We start from the raw sequence: 18,283 nt of genomic DNA, 5'->3' as shown, positions 1-18,283 counted from the left end.
AATTCCGGGACTTGCACACCAATTCATACGTGCCCTCAACGTCCCTTGTAGGTCCTATCAGGACTATAAAGGATAAAGCTGAAATCCTAAGTTTTAATTCCTGTCGAGCCGCAAACGACACGTAAACCCCATAGAGTGGTGGTCTGTTTAACGAGAAACTGCCATATAACGCGTTCGGAATTACTATTGGCTCCATTAAGGTCGACAGGGCCTGGATTTAAGCGATCTAATGACAAAACACGGGAGAGTGTGTTTAATAGTTTAGCGTAGGTTTCAAATTATTAGTCCAGACATATGTGCTTGTTTTCCATTCTCCTCAAAGGTACATTTTGTAGATTTAATTATGGTTTCAAGGTCCGGCTGCAACTAATGACCGTAGAGTCCAGTGATTTATCCAGAGATTCCGGTATCTCTCCAGTTTAACTGGCGCGGTGCTACAACCCTTTGATATATACCAGGGCCTTATTAGCCTTAATTCCCAACTAACTCAATTATTAGGGTCCTTGTTGCCGTTATTTATGCCTGCACCCTAATAAATATCACTTCCTTTAAAGCCATTAGAACTTGGCGATAGTTTCCCAGATTTTTGTTGCTCTCTGTATATGTGGCGTAATATTGGGCCTACAATAGAGGGTCGTCTGAGGGGTAGAAAGAGCGCCCGCATTGCATACGAATAGACTGAATAGGGCGTAAGCTCGCCAATTAACAACTTCTAACAAGATTGGCAATTTGCACCCTTCCTCCTTGTCCCGGATCAAATATAATCACCGATTTTTCTCTTCCAGCTAATTATTTTACGTCAAAGTAATTCTCTTTTACGCCGCACACATTTTAATTGGACCACTGTGGGTTTGTTATTATAGAACCTGAGACCGGCCAAATTGGAAAAGTGTTAATGACTTAATTTCGCTCCGAGTACGGCCATTCTACTCAATGGCTAATTCACCAACTAATTAAAACTTGAATAATATAAGAGATCCAATTAAGCGGGAGTGAGGAAATCAAAAAACTTGATGCATAGTTGCCAATTGCATTCCTCCATGGATCCACAACCGCAATAATCCCGCTGGAAAATCACTACACTGATGATTCCAGGAACCATACATTTCGTATTCAGGAATTGCTGCTCTGGAATTCCAAATAGACATGTTATGAAAATGTGGTCGGGTCCGCATAACCTTGTCTCGAATTTACGTTGATCCCCCGTCAGTGAAGATGCCTTTAATTAATTAACTAATTAATAACATTGCTGGCTCCATTTTGCTACCTGTCCTGCCAAACATAGTTTATGATATTCCCAGTTTACCCTATAATGGGTTAATTTAAGCCGGGTGTCTCGAGCGTAGTGATCGAATTAATTTTAACGGCCGTTTTTAGCTCAATACTCCTTTATTTTTCACATTTGTTGTCACCTCCCGTCATTCGCAGTCCACACCTTTGTCCCGGTCCTAACCATTTTTTGCCATTGTAATTTCCTCTAAGCTCACGTGGTGTGGAAGACAGATTCAACCTAAAAAAGAAACGGGATATTCGTATTAGAAAAATTCGGCAGCGATACGGAGAGCGATTCGAGAAGGCCCCATGTCCCTCTACATCCGGTAATTCGAGGATTTCGCTTCGGGATTTTTAGCTGGCTCTTTACGCAAGTGGCAACGTCGCCTGGCACGCACGTCAGCCGTCCCGGCTCTCCATTGGCTAGGCGACGCTCCTCGTGACTGGCTCCGGCAAAAGCGACATTGCCAATGTCAAGGAAAGGTAATTGTGCCGATTTAGATTGTGCAATCGCTGATTATGTTTAGTTTCTACGACTGAGCGATCCCTGCAAAATCGACGAATTGGGCTTAGAATTACGGAAGTTCAAGGGCACACGCAGATGGTCTTCTCAGATCATAGAATTCTCCACTTGGAAGAGACCAACGTCCCAACTTGGTTGAGGGGCGAAATAAATAATTGCATGTGCCGTAAACGATCCTCTACCTTACTCTCTTGGAAATAAATTTCCCTCTGGACGAACAGCGGAATTTCTCAGCGATTTCCGTAAATATTTTTTTCCACCATTTCCAGTTTTTTCTCTCCTTCTCTCCGTTCAAATTTCTTCCTCACATACTCCTCTCCCATGAAATCGAACAGGCTGAAACGTTTAAATGATAAATTCGCACGATATGAGCCACTCCAACAGTCGCTTCGAACATATAAACCTATTCAGTGGTATCCAGATAATGTGTGCGGCTGGAACTAATGACCGGAGAGTCCGGTGATTTATCCGGGCCGCAGATTCCGATATCTGTGTTTATAACCGGCTCGTTGCTACACGCAGCCACATTTTGATATATACGAGGGACTTATTAGTTCTAATTCCATTCAAACTCTATTACTCGTGCCACACGTGCATAATTTATGCCCCAACCCAACCCTACCTTCTTTGTATTGCTGGTTACTGTCTTTGATTTATTGGTTTCATCGATTGTGTTCGAAGACTTACCCTGGCATCGGTAGCAGTACTCGCAAGGCTAACTTTTGGGTGATTGACCCCTAAGAATCTGCTAATTTCGCCAAATTGGGTTTTAGGGTCATCGAGACATTTCTCATCGCATTATCAGGTTAATTCGTAGTTAAGACCTGGCGGACTTAAGACAAATTTTGCCTGGTTGGGTTCCAGCCCAAGGTGTTTTATCACGCTGCCAGCACGTTTAAAAAAGCATTACAGTTTAAGTAAATTTATTGTCGACACCGGGGGCTGGACATAAAAAGTCCATAAAGCCTGATATATTAGGTCGTACGTTAAGACGAAATGCTCACAAGCATGTGTAGCCCGAAACACGTGTAATTTAGAGCGGGATTTGGTCAGTGACATTTTTTCGATATTGCTTAGGATTGTTTTATGTGCAAAAAATAGGAAAAGACATTTATGTTTTTCAAACTGGATTGTTCAAACAATGAGAAAAATCGGGGAAAATGGGTTGAAATTTAATGGGAATTCAAGCCTAAGATTTTTCCCCCGGAAAATGCTCGAAACTGTAAATTGCGGAGAGGTTTTAAGGGGTAAGTTGAAGGAAAAATCCTCTTAAGTGTTTTACCGAGAACTTTTTCAAATATTTTCCCCCATAAGTCTGACACTGTCCGGAGGTTCCAGTGTCCGAATCCCACGCAGATGCGGCAGTGGTTAATCTACAACGTCCGTAGTAGATTTTAGCGTCCTGACGGATCCCTTATTCGATTCATCCTAGGTACAACCCTGAAAAAGTCGCGAAATTGCTCTAAATTTTAGGAAAATGAAACTTCACCGTTGATTTGAGTGATAATTGTCCCCCACCACACTCAAATATTTCTTCTTTATTTCTAGTTTACTTTAAGTCGTTTACGTTCAGCTTAGCAATTTCAACAATATTTACTGCATGTTAGATGGAAAATGTAAAGCGCCCAACTGTACTTCCTGCTAATGGTACCCCTACCACCATTACGGGCATCTGATAAATTTCTTTCGTCGAAATCCAATTAATTTCTGGCCAGCAGACAAATATGTAATAAACCTAACGATAACTTGTGAGAACCACCATGATACCCTATGATCCAAATATAGCTTGAGTTAAGCGCATTACGGTGCGCAGAGCCGCTTCAAGCTTGAAAGAGATTTTAGTATTTCAGTTTGGGCATTTTCCTTCGAAACGTGCTGTGTAATGGCGAGCTAATAGGAATTGCCATCTAATACTTCTTTTATGAAGGCAATGGGAAAAGTTCACGTTTATAATTAAATAATAATGATGTGCGCACATGGCCTCATATTTAATCACTTCAAGGACCGTTGGGACAAAGTAATTTGATATTATCTCGACCTAGTTATTAAAATTATTTATTAGATGGTTTATGCCCGACAAATCAACCAAATTTGTTGCATAGTCATGTTAATTTATTTTCTTTAAAAATTAAGGGATTTGGTATTTAATCCCGATATTTGATAAGATACACCAGTTACACCTGCAGAGTTGCCCACGATAGTTTGGTTAAAAATGGCTTTGGACATCGGTGAAAAGATTTCTTCGTGGATTTCCACCTCTTTTCTCAGCAAGGGCTACCTCAGTGCCGAAACGGAAATTCTGGGGTCTTCGGAAAAAGGCGAGGGATATCTCGGAGACATTGCTTTCCTCAAAGTGAAGTGCCTGAAGAAAGATGGAAATGCCGAAGAGCTCGACATAGTCCTGAAGTATGGGAAATTATCTGAGACTCTACGTAAGAAGCTGCCAGTGCAAGTCGCCTTCAGAAGAGAGGTTTTCATCTACGGTACGTTGATTCCCTTGTTTCGAAATTTCGAGGAGGAGAGAAACGTGAAAATCCTGGACAATTTCCTAGTGAAATGCTTCGCAACTTTGCAGACCGAGAACGAAGAGGTTCTAGTGCTCCAAAACGCAAAGGCAATTGGGTACGAATTGCATGACAGGTTCCAGCCCTTAAATTTCAACCATCTGAAGCTCACGTTCGAAAACTATGGGCGATGGCACGCTTTTGGCATCGCCTACAGGGACCAACATCCAGAAGAATTCCGAAAGCGATTCTCAGACTTGGAATGCGTCATAATCGCCCTTCTTCCAACACTGAAAAGCGTAATCGACAATAGTGAGCAGACTTTATATGCGGTGCTTGACGAGCAGGGAGAGCTGGATTTGAAAAAACGTTTCAAAGGGCTACTTAAAGGGAGTATATACGAATCTATACTGTACTACAATAGTAAGCGGGAAGAAAACTGCATCGTCCTCCATGGAGATTGCTGGAATAACAACTTTATGTTCAAATATACGGTGAGTCTTCCATAATTCAGTGAACGAATCCGCAGCAATTTTCTTTTAGGACGATGATAAGACAACTCCCCAAAAAGTCATATTTCTGGACTTCCAAGTCTCCAAAATCGGGTCCCCAGTTTTAGACCTGAGCTACCATTTCTATTCTACTGCCTCAGGATCTGAGCACCAATACTTCGACACTTTGCTCCGAATATACCACAATAGTCTTTCATCTACCATAAAGCAACTGGGTTCAGATCCGGACAAACTGTTCCCCTATGAGGAATTAATCAGGCAATGGAAGGAGTATTCGTTGTTTGGATGTTTGTTAGCTATGCTAATTTTGACCGTAGCTTTGTCGGAGAAAGAGGACACATTCGATATTGAAAGTATGACTGATGAGAATATTAATAATATGTTTGAGCAATTGAAGAAGAAAAATTTCACCCGACTCTCTTCCAGGATGATAAATGTGGTTAAACACTTCTTGGGTAACCTTTAGATGCGCCGTTAAGACTTTAAGGAATTGTTGCTCACTTGCTAAGAGAGCAGTGATATGCGGGTATCATGGCGGTTCATAATATTATAGAAGACTACACTATGGTGATACCGTTTAGTATGGTGTTAGGGCTTAGAGAATGTTGTTAGTTACTTTTCGAATAAAATGGTAAACCGAGAATGTTATGGTGATCGTTATTATTAAAAGTGCGGAAGAGAGTTGTCCTGAGGTATCAAATGACTGTCAGAGCTCGCATATCCAGCATGTTTCCACTCTGTGAACTAAGTGCTGGAATATTCTGTAAATATTCTTTAATGTGTGAAAACAAATGTTGCATGGTTCCTGCAAATTCTGGACGCGGGATAAATAGAACTTCTGAGGGGATGATCAGAACATAAAAAATCGGTAAATTCAAAAGAAGATGTCAAGAAAGATCATCCTCGGGCCAAACCGGCTCACGCGGACGTTGTTATTGTGTGAAGGTGGTGGCTCAGAAAGGTGGTTTTCCTGGTGTTGCTGGGTGGGAAAACCAATCACAAGACACTGAAACTCCTGTATGGACGCCGTAAGGAAAATTTGTGGCCCGCAAAGCAGTTGATTCAGAATAAATAATAAGTAATACTTAATAATTCATGAAAAAGTAAACAGTAATGATATGCTCTATCAACATTGAATGATAAATGCACAATGAACGTATTTACCCACATACAAATCCCTTGTGACTGTGAGAAAACAATATACCGCGCGGCTCTAAATTCTAGTGCAACCCCCCCCCCCCCTAACTTTTTAAGAAATTGTTGTCCACAATTATTGAACTGCCAGTTATGGATCACTAGTAGATCTGCGATGATTTCTAATGGTTCACTATAGGAGATATATATATTAAAAAAAAAAAACGAATTCACAAAGGATTTCAAATTTCGGGAAAAAATTGCGACTTTAATGTAATGCGTCTGATCGATACCCGGTATATCGTGTAATAAAATAATTTGCTATATATGCGAGTATATAAATATATATATATATATATATATATATTGCTTGAACCACTTATTTACATTTGAACCATACGAAAATAATCTGATAGACTAGTAGATAGATATGTATGAACATATGAACGTCCCTGATAGAACTAAAAATTTTAAACGTTGGATTTCAGACGCTTTCCAGGGGTTCAAAAGCATCGATTTTACGGTGCTTGGCACCACGGAAGATGGTGATGGCTACGTAGGTGATGTCACTTTTCTTGTAGTTACTGCTGACGGAAACCGTTTCGATATAGCACTTAAACACGGCAAACAAAGCCCATCGCTTCGAGAGGTTATGCCCCTGAGACTCTGTTATGAGAGGGAGATTTTTGTATACGGTAAGGTGTTACCCGTATTTCAAAAGCTTGAGCAGGAGCATGATGTGAGCCTGGTGGGAGAATTACTGCCTGAATGCTTCAAAACATTACTTAATGAAAACGATGAGGTTTTGATGCTTCAGAATTTGAGAGCTCAGGGGTATAAGATTCACGACAAGTATCGACCACTGGACTGTGACCATTTTAAAGTAACCTTTAAGGGCTACGGGCAGTGGCACGCATTAAGTTTGGCCCTGCGCAAAAACCAGTCGGAGGCGTTTTCCAAGTTGTTTTCCAATATGGAGTGCGTGCACAGGAAATTTCTCGGGAGAATTAAAAGCTGCGTTACACTCGCCGAAAATCTCCTGTATAAGATTCTTTCCTCAAAAGGAGACACGGAAATAGTGCTAAGGTTGCAAAGGCACTTTCCCCAGGGCTATAACCAGAAATTATTCGAGGTTTATGAGGCCCAGGATACAGAAAAATACGTGGTTTTCCATCATGGAGAAAGCTGGAACAACAATTTCATGTTCAAATATGAGGTGAGTAAAGCGCGCAAAACACATCCTGATGGCAAATTCGCATTTTTTCCAGGAGAACAAACCAACGGCAGTGAAGTTTCTTGACTTCCAGTGCTCAAGACTCAATTCTCCAGTATTAGACTTGACTTACCATTTATATGTAAACGGTTCAGAAGAGGAATTTAACCACACCAAAGAATTTCTGCAAATATACTATTCCTCCTTGTCGTCGACTTTAGAATCCCTGGGATGTGACGCAAGAGAATTGCTCCCCTACGAAGAGCTTGTCAAGCAATGGAAGAAATATTCCATATATGGGATTCAAAAGACTTCAATGATTTTACCAGCGATCCTCACTGCCAAAGAAGACACCTTCGACATTGGATCATTTAACGAAGGATTTGAGGAAAAAATTGAAGAAATTGTTCGCAAAAACTACAGCAGACTCTTTCCGCGACTGACCGCTGCGGTCAAGCATTTCCTAAATTTCAACGATTTTTAAAATGTATCAAATAATAATGATTACTTTAACAATAAATGTGAATGGAATTATGACAAATTTGCAAACAATGAAACAATCGGATTGTTTAAGCCGCGTTTTCCACGGAATTGTGCTCGTATTTGGAGAACTTTCGGACAATGGAGTTAATGAATACAGGATATGAGGTGATTCAATTGTGGACCCTAACACGGTATTTAAATTATTTAATGCATTAAAGTATACCCTTTGTTGACGCAATTGAATTTGAATTCGTTTAATGGAGAAATTGGCAAAACATATCGCAGAAAAGTGAAACGTTGAGGTTCTGAGCCTCCAGCGTAAGTTTCCTTGATCGAAATTTAACTTTAGGAAGATCGCAACGACTCATCGCGCGTTTAGCAAATTCCTAGGGAATCGAACTAATTCTGAGACTGGGATTTGCGCCGAGTAAAAACTCCTACAAGCGAATTTCAATGAAATTTTACCGGCCAGCCGCCAGCGCAAAACCTATCGAGGTTCAAGCGCTGCGCGAGCGGTGCAAGCGCCTCGAATGCGCCCAACGACTTTGCCGTTTGGTCGCCGTCAACTTTTCAAAGATTCCCATCGGCATTCACGTCCTTCCGTCAAGATTCGTGTCGAGCAGCAGTTCCTGCTCAAAATTTGATCAGCTTCGGTAAACATTATGTCGCTTACGATTAATCAAGTTCTGAAACTTTAATTCAAACGTGAATAGATAAAAGGTATTTCCAGCACCCTTCTCCCGAAGTTTGTCCCAGTCCAGACACTGTAACTGCAAACAAAGCAGGCATCGCATTAACTACTAACTGTGCGAATCAGATGGCATGCCATGCGGCGTAATTAAATTGGATTCTGCACTCAGTTTTAGTTGATAAATTAGCGCCGGACGTCGAGCTTTATGAAATCAATCACGGTGGCACCATATTGACCAGCGGCTGCCAACGAGTACTTAATTGCCTTAATTTCCACAAGCGATGCTGCTACGCGAATGTTTATTTTTAAATTTTCCACCTGTCCGCCTGCATGAAACTAATTACAAATCGATAGCTGGTTTAAGCAAATTAGTCCACGGGGTCTTCTCCGCGCCCAAGCAGCCTTTGCACCATCAAAGAAAAACCTCCACTTCTAGACGAAGGGGAAAACTAATTAAATTCCTGCAGAATCCAATATGTCACGTCCATTGCATCTCCTCTCCAATACGACCATTTAAGAGTATTTGCGTTTTATATTAATGAAATTACGCACGGTTACACATCATAATTAAAATGGCGGCGGCCTGCTCAGCAATGTTCTAGACAGATTGCTGTCATGTAACTATGCCTTTGAGCAGATTTAATTAACAATCTGCATATTGAAATAATGCGGGATAGTGACGGTCCGTTTGCCTCGAATCCCTAATTTACCATGGCAAATTTCGCTACATTATTGTCAGCGGCCTTAATTATGTCCATAAATGGTATACGGTATTGGCAGCCAAATGCAATTAGATACGTAGATAGAATAACAGTAAAATCTGTTAATTTACGTTTTGAGGTTGGGGTTTGTTATAAAATACACGCTCGTCTCTAACAGGTCATAATTTATTATGACCGGGTGTTAATTTAGCGAATTTCGATCGTGCGGAATTATTGCCCGAATCCGGTTTATAATTTATTGGAAACGTAAATATTGCGGGGGACAAATGAAATTTGTCAGTTAAAAATCCAACTGAGACGTCTCAAGCGATTGTCGTACACGCAGCCGGCGTGCCCGCTCAGAAATTCGCGAATTCTGAGCAATCGGACGGTGCGAGTTTTGACGTGCGACGAAGGGTCCGTGGACCGTACGTCCCGGACCGACGCTACGTGCTGCCGCATTCGCCCTGGTTCGGCCACCAGTTACTCGCGACGATGAAAGAGAAAAAACCTGGACGGAGAGAAACATTCGTGGTCAACGGTCACTCGCATCCCCTCCGCGAGCCGGATTTCGCGCAAATTCAAAGACGCAAGCGCGAATGCAAGTTACACACAAAGGACCAAAAGTGCCGCATAAATTCGTGTAAAGCTGAGGAAATATTTTTTATGGAAATGCCGGAGCACCTCAAGAACGGCCTTTAGTTGTTTGACGTAACGGGCACGTGTGCGGGGCAACCCATGCGGAACGCAAATACACCCTTTCTTATGGAACCCCATGTATATCACGACGTTTACGAGTTCTTTTGAAAAATTCCGAACACATTTCACGTAACCTGCCCGTATCTGAATTAACCGGTTATTGAAATGTCTCCGCAATGCAGCAATTAGAGCGGCCTGCTGGTTCGCCAGACTTGGGCCCCATGGACTTCTCAAAGAAATCAAAAACATTATATGGAGTCCCATAAGAAAAAAAATAATAGCGTGCATCTATGTGCTACATGGGCAACCCTGTACGCGTGCTCGTTACGTTAAAAAAAACTCGCAGCTACGAGCGATTTTTGACATTTTCCGGCGTTTCCACGAAAAACATTTCCTTCGATTTTTAATAAATTTATGCGGGACCTTTAGTCCCCCGTGTAGGCGCCAGAAGATATGGGGAGAATGATTAAAGGACCGCTCCACAATAATCCATTTTAGGTGACGCACATGCTTAAAGATTATTTAAAAAATCTGCATAAGTCCGTTGATGAGTTTATAACAACAACCGAAATGGCCGTATCGTAAGCTTCTCGGGCACGAATAACCGATGATAATCCGGGGCTAGTAAAGATGAAGAAGTGTATTAATATTGTGCCCCTTGGGGCTCCGTTAAAGTTTTAAAAGTGCAAAAATTCATGATATACCTTCGAACTCGCGAGATTTCGCACCTCCAATGCCAAAGCCGAATTCGTGCGGCTAAACTGAAAATTGGTATGCTAGAGTCCATTCCACTAAAAAAAATTAATAAAAAATTAATTAATTAACAGGGAAATTAATAAAAGAGACACATGAATAAAATGTTAAATCAAGGGACACTAAAGCGTTAACAGGACTATTGCAATCTTTCTGAATGTAACGTTAAATAGAGTTAGACCCTCTCGAGCTAAACTTCTAAAATAACTGGGACTTTTTTACGGAATTTCGGTTTCGCTTTTATGCCCCAACCGTGTGCTAGTTCATTAACGTTCGGTTACATTACGTACTCCTCTGTAGGCGATTCATTCGAAGAATTAAAAAAAAAAAAAAAAAATTATAAACGGTTAGTTTTTATCTGGAGGTTTTTGTTCAATATCGCGGTGGGTTTTGGCATTTGGGCCCTTTAGAATTTACGGTTAAAGCTGTTTTTATCGAAACGTGGTGGCGTTTCGCCCGTCGCAAAAAAAGCAGCAAAAATACGAGATCAAACCGGAATGTTTGAAATAAAAGTCGGAGAAATAAGGCCCCGAATTAAAAAAAAAAAGAATTAAAAAAAAAAAAAAAAAAAAAAGGGGGGTGACCTATATTTAATCTGTGCAATCAAAGGGCTTAAAGGGCTGCGAAATTCAAAACATTAAGCAAACTAAACTGTTGCTGTAAAATCTCTTTTATTTGTCCCCCCTTTTGATGTCGGAACGGCATAGTTGCCTGTTTCGCGACCCTTGGCGTGTGCTCGCTTTGAGCCAGTCTGGCTCCTTGTCGTAAAATATGTGCTTAATTAAAACATTGCACGACAAAAACTTAACCGAGCATGCGACGCTCTTCAAACGGACGAAACAGTCTGGAAATACGACCCTTCTCTCTCCTAGGTGAAACCAGCTTACCTGGAAATTAAACCGAAATTCAAATTACTCTACAGCCCTCTTTCCCATTTTCGTCGCAAGGGAACACACTGAAAATGCCATAAAAAGCACACACGTAAATTACCATTTTTCCGAATTATCTAAGTTACAACTCTAATCTGCAATCGGTTTAATTAATAATTTTAAACGTTGAATAGAATGGAATAGGACTCAATTCCGAAACATTCTGGCCAATATAGACGTCAATTAGTACGCAGCCATGAACTTGTTTAGTTCCAATTATACGCAACAGTTACCGCTTCAGCTGCACGTAGCTGATAAGTTTTGTCTTCAAACGAGTCATCTGGATTGGATTGTATAAATCTGAATATCGTTTTAATTATTTAACGAAGTTGGGTTGCAATAAGGGAGAAATTAGAATACAACGTTGTCGGGAATTTCCTTTCGGGTCTCTAGAGTTCTTCAAAAAAAAAAAAAATTAAAAAAAAAAAAAAAAAACGTGGAGTAAAAAAATAGAGGTAAATCAAGTGGAATCTGCTTAGTTTCCAGACGAGGCCACCTGGGCTTGATTTGGACAAACAAAAAGATGCTAAAACTTTTATACAGCATAGGTGGAAATCCTGCAATTGATAGTCGGCGTGGATTAAAACTGATATCCCCTGCATCGGCAGGAGGGCCTATTATGATAACAATTCCATGCGACATTTGACTCAGTCTGGATACAACGTTAGAACGGTTGAATTCGCAAAAGCGTGCCTAAAGCTCATGTAGAGCTAAGAGAACACAGGGCGACTGGAGAAAGTAGGCGTTCTTGGACGAACAATGGTGATGGAGTCTTCCTCTTGCCTCAAATAGAACCGAAAATTGTGAATTCGATTTTCCCCCAGGTCATGTCCAAAAATCTGGAACGCGGAGTTCTGCTTCTCGGAATCTGGTTTCGTGGAATTAGGGAAAACGAAATTGAGAAGCACGAAGTGATTTTGGAATTTGGAGAAGAATGCTCTAGGAGGTCGAGGTTGCTAGACATCCGTACGTTGAACGTTTGGAAGATGCAGAGGAAAACAAAACAGACCACCGCATAAAAAGGAATTTGAAAAGGTTCGAGAGTAAAACTGGACAGCGACAATCCGTCCAGGAACTTAGAGCAGAAATCTGGTGGAAAACGCGAATTTTGTAGAAGTTGTCGTGAGAAATTCACGTACTTCCAAAATTGGGAAACTTTCAAAATTGGGGAACTTTCAAAATTGGGGAACTTCCAAAATTGGGGAACTTCCAAAATTAGCAAACTTTCAAAACTGGGAAACTTCCAAAATTGGGAAACTTCCAAAATTGGGAAACTTTCAAAATTGGGGAACTTCCAAAATTGGGAAACTTTCAAAATTGGGAAACTTCCAAAATTGGCAAACTTTCAAAATTGGGAAACTTCCAAAATTGGGGAACTTTCAAAATTGGGGAACTTCCAAAATTGGGGAACTTCCAAAATTAGCAAACTTTCAAAACTGGGAAACTTCCAAAATTGGGGAACTTCCAAAATTGGGAAACTTCCAAAATTGGGAAACTTTCAAAATTGGGGAACTTCCAAAATTGGGAAACTTCCAAAATTGGGAAACTTTCAAAATTGGGGAACTTTCAAAATTGGGAAACTTCCAAAATTGGGAAAGTTTCAAAATTGGGGAAACCAGACAAGAAGTCCAAGACGATGCGAGGTTCGTAGGGAGCTGGCAGGTGCGAAACAGAAGTACAGACGAATGAGCCCCCTCTGGAAGGCGCAGGAAATAAAACAGCACATCTCCAGAATAAACTTGGAAGCAAACAAGATCTGTAGGAGCCCGAAGACGAATACTTGAGAATCGACGAGCTGCCCGGAAACCACAAGAGAAAAGCGGAAAAGTCACTCAAAATGGGGGGAATCTCAAAGGAAGTTGGGTCTCTAAGAAGCTGAAAAAATGCGCTAGATATCGATAAGGATGTTTTGGAAATTGATGAAAATGAAACATTAAAATATTTAACAGTTATTCGAGCTTGGCCAACAAAGATTTTAACCGAGCCACACCCCTAACAACTCGTAGAGGACAAAAACTGATAATTAAGGTATCTAAAAATTCTGAAAAAACGGATTAAAAAGGAGGAAAATATACGAATAAGTGCAAAATAACACTGAAGTGAGACATCAAACCGTCCGGAACGTTTTTGATTTGAAAAATCCAATTTGGAAAAAATCAGGGCCTCCGGGAAGCCGGGGATTAAAGCTGGTGGCTAACGGGACAGTCTCAACACAACACTTGAAAAAAACGGACGAAACTTGAAGATGTATTAATTTTCTATGGATAAGAATGGTTCTTTGTGCCCGGAGAGTTGGGAAAAGAGTTCGAGCGAGGTATATTTCCAGGAAGCTCGAGACGAAAATTGAAAAATGGCGGAAAGTTGTTGATTTAGTAAATTTAGTTCGAAAACGTATGGAAGTTGGATCTTTTCCAAATTCGCTCATTTGTGTCGTCCATACACGTAACAGTACTTCGGTTCTTGATCTTTGAACCCCAACCGACAGAAGACGGCACCGATTCCTCGCTGCAGGCCTTATAGTAGGCCTTCTGCAGGATTGTTTAGCTGCCGTAAGTTTGATCAGGGCCATAAATAACCGGCCTAGCTTAATCCCGTTATGATCCAAAACTGCAGCTAACTGCTACCTGTGTTTAACAAGCCGACATTTACGCCAGCGGGGTTATTTATGGCACAACTACCTCGGATCATTCGATATACAAGCAGGAGGGATGGCCTTATGTAGACACGTTTATCTCCCTTATTAAGGGACGTCCTAATGGCCCTATTACTCCTATTTGAAGTGACATTTGAAACAGATTTGTTTCTCGCCCAGCGACTTTTCCTAAAACTAGTTAACAAGTAAAGTTTTAGATTCAGCATAAAAATCCCATAAATATCAGTTTCCCAACTACCATCCAGTTATGCAAATTGGAGATTAGAATAGACCGAATCAATACCCAGGTCCCTCGCTTTAAATCCGTATAAAACTTTATCACCTAAAGCATCTAAAACATTTTTCTTCCTTTTTAGCAACATTAGCAGCCTCCGCCAGTGGGCGCCAGATCCAGGGTTCGTCCTCCGTCTGGTGCCAGAACGACCGCCTCGAAATACGCCTCCGCCAATGGGGCGTCCTTTGAGGAAGACGTCGCGGCGCCTCCGCACCACGTGACGCTCCACGTGGTTCAGCTGCGACGACGCTGCGTCCCGGGGCTGGGCGTCAGGACGGTTTTAGCACTTTTGGATTTCGTTTTCCGTTTTCACGCGAAATAGAGCGCGCTCCGGCTACGAACTGGATGGATGTAGCTGGGGGTTTGACCAGATGACGTAGATAAGTTCGTTTGTGTCGTTGGTAGATGGGTGAAACGGCTCCCCGCCCCGAGACGCAGCCTGAATTATTTAGAGAGAATGTTTTAATTTAGATTTTGAATTTTTGATTCTCAGAAGCGACTGCATGCAAAATATGCGATACATACGACAGAGTTCACGTTCTCATCTCAAATTGTGCATTTTTTCGTTTGATACATGAGTAATGGCCCCTCGATTCCTGAAAAACTGCTGTTGGGGGAATATCTCAGTGATTTTTCGCAATCTGAAAGCTGAATTTTGGCTACAGAACAAAGCTTCCAAGCTCCAGGAAGCAGAAGCTCTTCACGCAAGAATGTTCCTGACTTGCATGAAGTCCATCTGTGTGATGGCTCTACTGAGCTCAGGTCATCGCGATCTTTTTTCGTTGTTTTTTTGAGGCGTTCGTCCAGGCAGTAACCCTTTGAAACCTCGCTAAATTAGGGAAGATTTCTGGATTCTATGACGTGGTCTCTTGTTTTTAGAAATTTTAACTCTCTAAAGTGCTTTAGAGACGTCAAAGCAGCGTCTGGAAACGCTTCTGCTAGAAATTCCAAAAATTCAACCTTAAATGAGGGAACTAGAGGGGGCAGATTCTTTCTATCAAGAGTCCTAAAACGGCGATTCTTATGCTGTTCTGAGGGGAAGCTCACTGATCAGTCCGTAAACTTTTGTTTTCAGTAAGATTTGTCCCAGATCCTTAAGCGATTAGTAAGATGCCTTTTGTCCTCAGAAATTTACCACTTCTCAGGCATTTCTGGAACTCCCAGGAACATCTAAATGAGGTGCGGCAAACCGATTTCATTCAAGCAAGACTTAACGAAGCACACACTTTCTTTTCGCGAAACCTTATTTTTCCCGAAAGGAGAGTTTTCCGGAGATAAATTAATGTTTTCCGATTGTGACAATGTTTCCTCCCAATTCCAGTTTTTGCATTGACAAAACATGAAAATCTGGAACGCAAAATCCAAAAGGAAAACTTGGCAATTGCCCTATGAATTACTAACTAAATCATTTAGCAGCAGTGCAAAATAGAGATCTTTTCCCACCACTCTTTTCTACGTCTTTTAAATATTTAACGCCTTAAGTTACCTCAAAACTAACGCTCTATATTTTTCTCATTCAATCGACGTTTTCCGGCCCAAACGGTTCACTCATCATGAGCGAAGAGATCGCCTTCGACTTCAAAAACCAACAGCTGATTAAATGGGCAAGATTGTTCATGATAGTCGCTGGTACTTGGGACCTACCCGTCTCAAAAAATGCCATTGTGCAGGCCTTGTTCAAAATCTACAGCCTTTTCATGAGATTTGCCTTCGCCATATTTTTTCTAATGCTTTTGGGCGAGACCATACGATTGATTATATACCGCTATGAACTACCAATCATCATTGCCAATATCGGGGTGTTCTGCAACGCCACCAAAATCGCAGTGAAGATGATCATTTATGCCAAATATAACGTTCTTGATCTGTTTCGGGAGATTATTCAGAAGGAGAAGCTGATTTGGGAGAGTGGGAATGAGGAGATCATCACCATGTATCGCAAGAAGATTGTAATTTGCAGCGTCTATGGGGTTTCCATTGCTGCGGGGACGTTATCTACAATTGCGTTTCTAGAATTATATGGTAAGAATCTTACATTGGTGGCGTGCGATAAACCATGATTTTCGAATAAAGGTGCTTACCTAATCGTTCAAATGGGCAAGATGAATGCGGGCAACGAAACCATCGAACCTCACTTGATGTACCAAACCCTAATTCCATTGAACAAAGTGGATAATGTGAAAACCCTCTTCCTGACCCAAGTTGTATGGTCTTGGAGCGGTGGCACCTGTAACACAATGACCTATGGAGTCTACATTACGTTGATGGTGTATGCTTCAACCCAACTGCAGATGCTTCAAATACGCTTCAGATATTTCGTTGAAGAAGACTTCAATGAACGCAACGTGCAAGAGAAAATTGACATTCTCAAAGAGCTTATAAGAGAGCATCAGTACATCATTAAGTATGAAGCTATAAACAGACGGGCACATACTATGTGTTGGTTTTTATTGTAGTTTTATTAAATTTCTGAATGCGAGCACCAAGTATATCCTTATGATCGAGTACATTCTCAGCTCCATGGATATTGCCTCAGTATCTGCGAATCTAATCAAGGTTTTAAGTTGAATTAACGTTCAGGACGCGGATCATTTGAATGATGATTTCAGATGGAGGCTTCGGAACTCATGTGGCTGACTTGTTTCCTCCTGCTTTTGGTGTTGCAAATTTCCCTTCTAGCTTGGATTTGTAACGAAATTAAAGTGCAGGTAAGTAGCACGGTGCGATCGCGGATATAAATTCACTAGTAACAACGCAGAGCGAAGAAATTGGGAACGCATTATATCAGAGCAGATGGTACCTCTTGAACAAAGAGGCCCTGGTGCTCACTCAGTTCGTCATCACTAGGGCGAAGGTCCCTCTGGTCTTGTCCATAGGCCCTTTTAGTGCCATGACAAATGGCTCGGCTCTCACAGTATGTATAGTTCATGAGTGCACTGAATGCGGCACCAATAACGATAACAACTAGTACTATTTCAGGTGTTCAAGGCTGCGTACTCCTATGTCAGCATCATGACCAAGTAGCACTTGGGGCGAAATCACTTTTGGATGTAGAATGCCGTAGAATAGACGCACGATGTTCGAGCACAGTTCAATTAAGATGATCTGAAAATGCACTAAATATACATCAGCTTTAGAGGCTCGAAACGGCGTTATTGTTGGAAAGGGGCATTAGGTGCCGTTCGAAGTCTCCATTCTTCTTCTCTAAATTACGTCATTACACATATGTATCTAATAAGTTTTCTGGATGCGCGAGGTAGAAGAACGGGAAGGTGAAAGAAACCTCTTCGAGTTACACGGGGCAGCGTATCTGCTTGATGGCAGAAGAAATAAAGGTGTGGGGCGTAAGGGGTTATCGTCAAGTGTTTCGCTTTTGAGGGGAGATTGGGGGGGGACTTAATTAACCCGTTGACTCCGATATCTCCGGAATCAGCGGAGCGACTGCGTCGAACAATGTCTCGAATCAATCATCCAGGTGAGCTCTATAAGCGGTCGCACAGCTCACTTTTAGAGTATATCCAGAACTATTTGGTCTACGGGTACCTCAAAGCTAAATCCGCCACATTCCTCGATGTTAATTACGCAACAGTCTCCTATTTCCAATTGTACGGCTGCAAACTCCATTCATGTTCGAACACATAATTTAATCGGTAAAATCTAAACCCCTTCAGCCGATCCATCCAATTCGCAACATTATCGTGATCCTATCAAAGACTGAAATAATTACATTTGAGAAGTGGCTCTCGATCAAGAGACCTTAGGGAATTACAGTCGAATTCCCGGCATTTTCTCAGTTAATTTGCATGCCTCACACTAATATAACCTATTACTTTTGGGATAAGCCTGGAACGTCATCGAGAAACCCGATAGAGAAGCAGGGATTCGAATTATCCAGGTTTATATTATACGACGGGGATTCACAACAATCGATTAACAGAATTC

The 18,283-nt window shown here is 41.4% G+C and overlaps 3 protein-coding genes across 4 annotated transcripts; all 3 read left to right on the top strand.

Moving 5' to 3' along the window:
* The first annotated feature begins 3,649 nt into the window (after nucleotides 1–3,649).
* Nucleotides 3,650–5,454, top strand: LOC136347830 (uncharacterized). 2 transcript variants are annotated; one of them, XM_066298162.1, is made up of 3 exons: nucleotides 4,071–4,278; nucleotides 4,371–4,793; nucleotides 4,843–5,454. In XM_066298162.1, exons 1-3 carry the CDS (start codon nucleotides 4,204–4,206, stop codon nucleotides 5,275–5,277), a joined length of 933 nt encoding a protein of 310 aa, XP_066154259.1. In that variant the 5' UTR covers nucleotides 4,071–4,203; the 3' UTR covers nucleotides 5,278–5,454. The 2 variants fall into 2 exon arrangements, with proteins under 2 accessions (XP_066154258.1, XP_066154259.1); XM_066298161.1 differs by having other exon boundaries at nucleotides 3,650–4,793.
* An 879-nt stretch (nucleotides 5,455–6,333) lies between these two features.
* On the top strand, nucleotides 6,334–7,693 carry LOC136347753 (uncharacterized). The gene is made up of 2 exons (XM_066298025.1): nucleotides 6,334–7,161; nucleotides 7,214–7,693. The coding sequence occupies exons 1-2, from the start codon at nucleotides 6,376–6,378 to the stop codon at nucleotides 7,640–7,642; spliced, it is 1,215 nt and encodes a 404-aa protein (XP_066154122.1). The 5' UTR covers nucleotides 6,334–6,375; the 3' UTR covers nucleotides 7,643–7,693.
* Nucleotides 7,694–16,605: 8,912 nt separating this feature from the next.
* On the top strand, nucleotides 16,606–17,444 carry LOC136347995 (odorant receptor Or2-like). Its single transcript, XM_066298483.1, has 5 exons — nucleotides 16,606–16,745; nucleotides 16,798–16,897; nucleotides 16,951–17,049; nucleotides 17,100–17,255; nucleotides 17,321–17,444. The coding sequence occupies exons 1-5, from the start codon at nucleotides 16,606–16,608 to the stop codon at nucleotides 17,363–17,365; spliced, it is 540 nt and encodes a 179-aa protein (XP_066154580.1). The 3' UTR covers nucleotides 17,366–17,444.
* Nucleotides 17,445–18,283: the final 839 nt, after the last annotated feature.

This window comes from Euwallacea fornicatus, chromosome 30 (assembly GCF_040115645.1).
Source record: "Euwallacea fornicatus isolate EFF26 chromosome 30, ASM4011564v1, whole genome shotgun sequence".
In the NCBI taxonomy this organism is placed as follows: domain Eukaryota; kingdom Metazoa; phylum Arthropoda; class Insecta; order Coleoptera; family Curculionidae; genus Euwallacea; species Euwallacea fornicatus.
The sequence above is the reverse complement of the archived record's forward strand: the minus strand, read 5'-3'. Positions and strand labels throughout refer to the sequence as shown.